Source organism: Panicum virgatum, chromosome 5K, assembly GCF_016808335.1.
Source record: "Panicum virgatum strain AP13 chromosome 5K, P.virgatum_v5, whole genome shotgun sequence".
Lineage (NCBI taxonomy): Eukaryota > Viridiplantae > Streptophyta > Magnoliopsida > Poales > Poaceae > Panicum > Panicum virgatum.
In genome coordinates, this window is record NC_053140.1 from 3,439,421 (window position 1) to 3,441,197 (window position 1,777).

General features: G+C 68.7%; 1 protein-coding gene across 1 annotated transcript; it reads left to right on the forward strand.

The window, feature by feature from the left end:
- The first annotated feature begins 477 nt into the window (after positions 1–477).
- On the forward strand, positions 478–1,009 carry LOC120710428 (vasodilator-stimulated phosphoprotein-like). The gene has a single exon (XM_039996115.1). The coding sequence runs from the start codon at positions 506–508 to the stop codon at positions 731–733; it is 228 nt and encodes a 75-aa protein (XP_039852049.1). The 5' UTR covers positions 478–505; the 3' UTR covers positions 734–1,009.
- Positions 1,010–1,777: the final 768 nt, after the last annotated feature.

The window sequence follows — 1,777 nt, forward strand, 5'->3', positions numbered from 1 at the left end:
GCGCGCCGCCACGTCGCCGCGCCGGCTATATTAACGCCGCCCGCTTCGTGGGCTCGAACTCGAACTCCAAGCCGTGTGCCGCGCCGACCCCCGCCAACCAACCGCGTACTCCCCGCGTCCGCCTCCACTTCCCGCTGCCCGGCGGTTGCCGTGTCGTGCGTACGTGCGCGAGATGGGGGAGGAGGAGGTGCAGGAGGCGGAGGACGCCGGCGCGCGGAAGCGGAAGCGCGGCGCGGGCGGGGAGGTAGCGGAGGACGACGCCGGCGCGGAGGACGGTGCGGCGGAGGGCGACAAGGACCTGCGCCTGCTGGGGGAGGACGGCGACGGCGGCGAGGGCATCGCGGAGGAGGCCGTGGCGGAGGTGATGCGGTGGCTGGAGGCGGAGATCGCCGCGTCCCCGTCCCCGTCCCCGTCCCCGCCGCCGCCGGCCGGCCCCGGGTTCGTGACCATCAACGGCAACTAGGAGAGCTGCGGCCCGTCCTTCTCGGCGGAGGCGTCCACGGTGATGGCCTCCGTCGACACCCACGCCGGCGCGCCGCCCCCGCCGCCCGTGCCCTGGCCGTGGCCGTGGCCGTGGCCGGACCCCGTCCCCGCGGCGGGGGGCGGCGCCGGCGCGGAAGCGCCGACGGTGGCGGACGTGGAGGTAGGGCCGGGCGGGGAGGCCAACGAGGAGTGGCTGGCGCGGCTGCTGGCCTGCGGCGGGCCCCTGCTGGAGGGCGTCCTGCTCCTGTAGGTTGTAGCCCGCCGCCTCGCGAGCGCCTAGCCGGTAGAGAGCGCCAAGTAGCGGGTAGGCCCCAGTAGGAAGTAGCCTTTTTTGGACGCTTGTACAGTGGCCGGTGGGTGGTGGTTCGTTTTGGCGCGGCTCGCTCCGTCGCTCTCAACAGTCCTGTCCTGTCTCGGCATTGGGCGCGTCAGGTCTCGGTCTCGTCTGGCCACCGGCTTCCCTCACCGATGATGCGATGGGATGCAGAAACTGGAAGCCATGGATCGATGGTTGGTTGGTTCTCCATTGTTCTCTTCTTTTCAAACTTGTGGAATGTGGCCGTGTCGCCTCCCTGTCCTCGCCGGAATCCCACTCCGACCCAGGCGGCCCGAGACCAAGCAGCCCGTGCTAGCCATTTCGGCATTTCGCTACCTAATCTTTTCCTCCGAGTTATCGAGAAACTCTCTGCACGGATCGAATCGGGTCGGAAGGTTTAGTCAGACAGGCACGACCTGCTGAGTGAGTTACGGATGGATGATCGATCGGACGCTCGGCGACTTGGAACCAGCGTCGTACGGTGCGGGACCGAACTCTACTCGGCGTCCCGCCGGCAGGTGCCGCTGCTGGCTCGCGACCGCCGGGCCCCACCGTCCGAGCCCCCAACGACCCCCAGTCCAGTCCCCATCGACCGCGTGCAGGACGGACGGACCCTGGTGAGATACGAACTGGCGATCTGGTCCGGTGGATGGATTCGTGGCCGGACGGGCCCTGTACCATACGTGCGCGCGCGTCGACGCACGCGGTTTCCATTCCATGGCTCCGAACGTGCGGGGGTGCTGCACGAACGTCCTGGGTGGCAGTGCTGGCCTCCTGGGTGGCACTGCTAGAGAAGTTGGAAAAAAACAAGTGCTAGAGAAACGGGCACCCATCGGCGCGCTGTGCCGGCCGCGCGACTGGCGTGTGTATGTACACGGGACCTACCAGTACCAGACCCGCCGTATGGCTCCCGCGGTCCGGTACCCTCCTCCTCGGGCCGATGGTTCGACGGAACGGAAGACGACGACCTCAAGAGCA

Excerpts from the sequence above, each read along its gene's own strand:
- LOC120710428 (XM_039996115.1), top strand. The coding sequence starts at position 506 with ATGGCCTCCGTCGACACCCACGCCGGCGCGCCGCCCCCGCCGCCCGTG.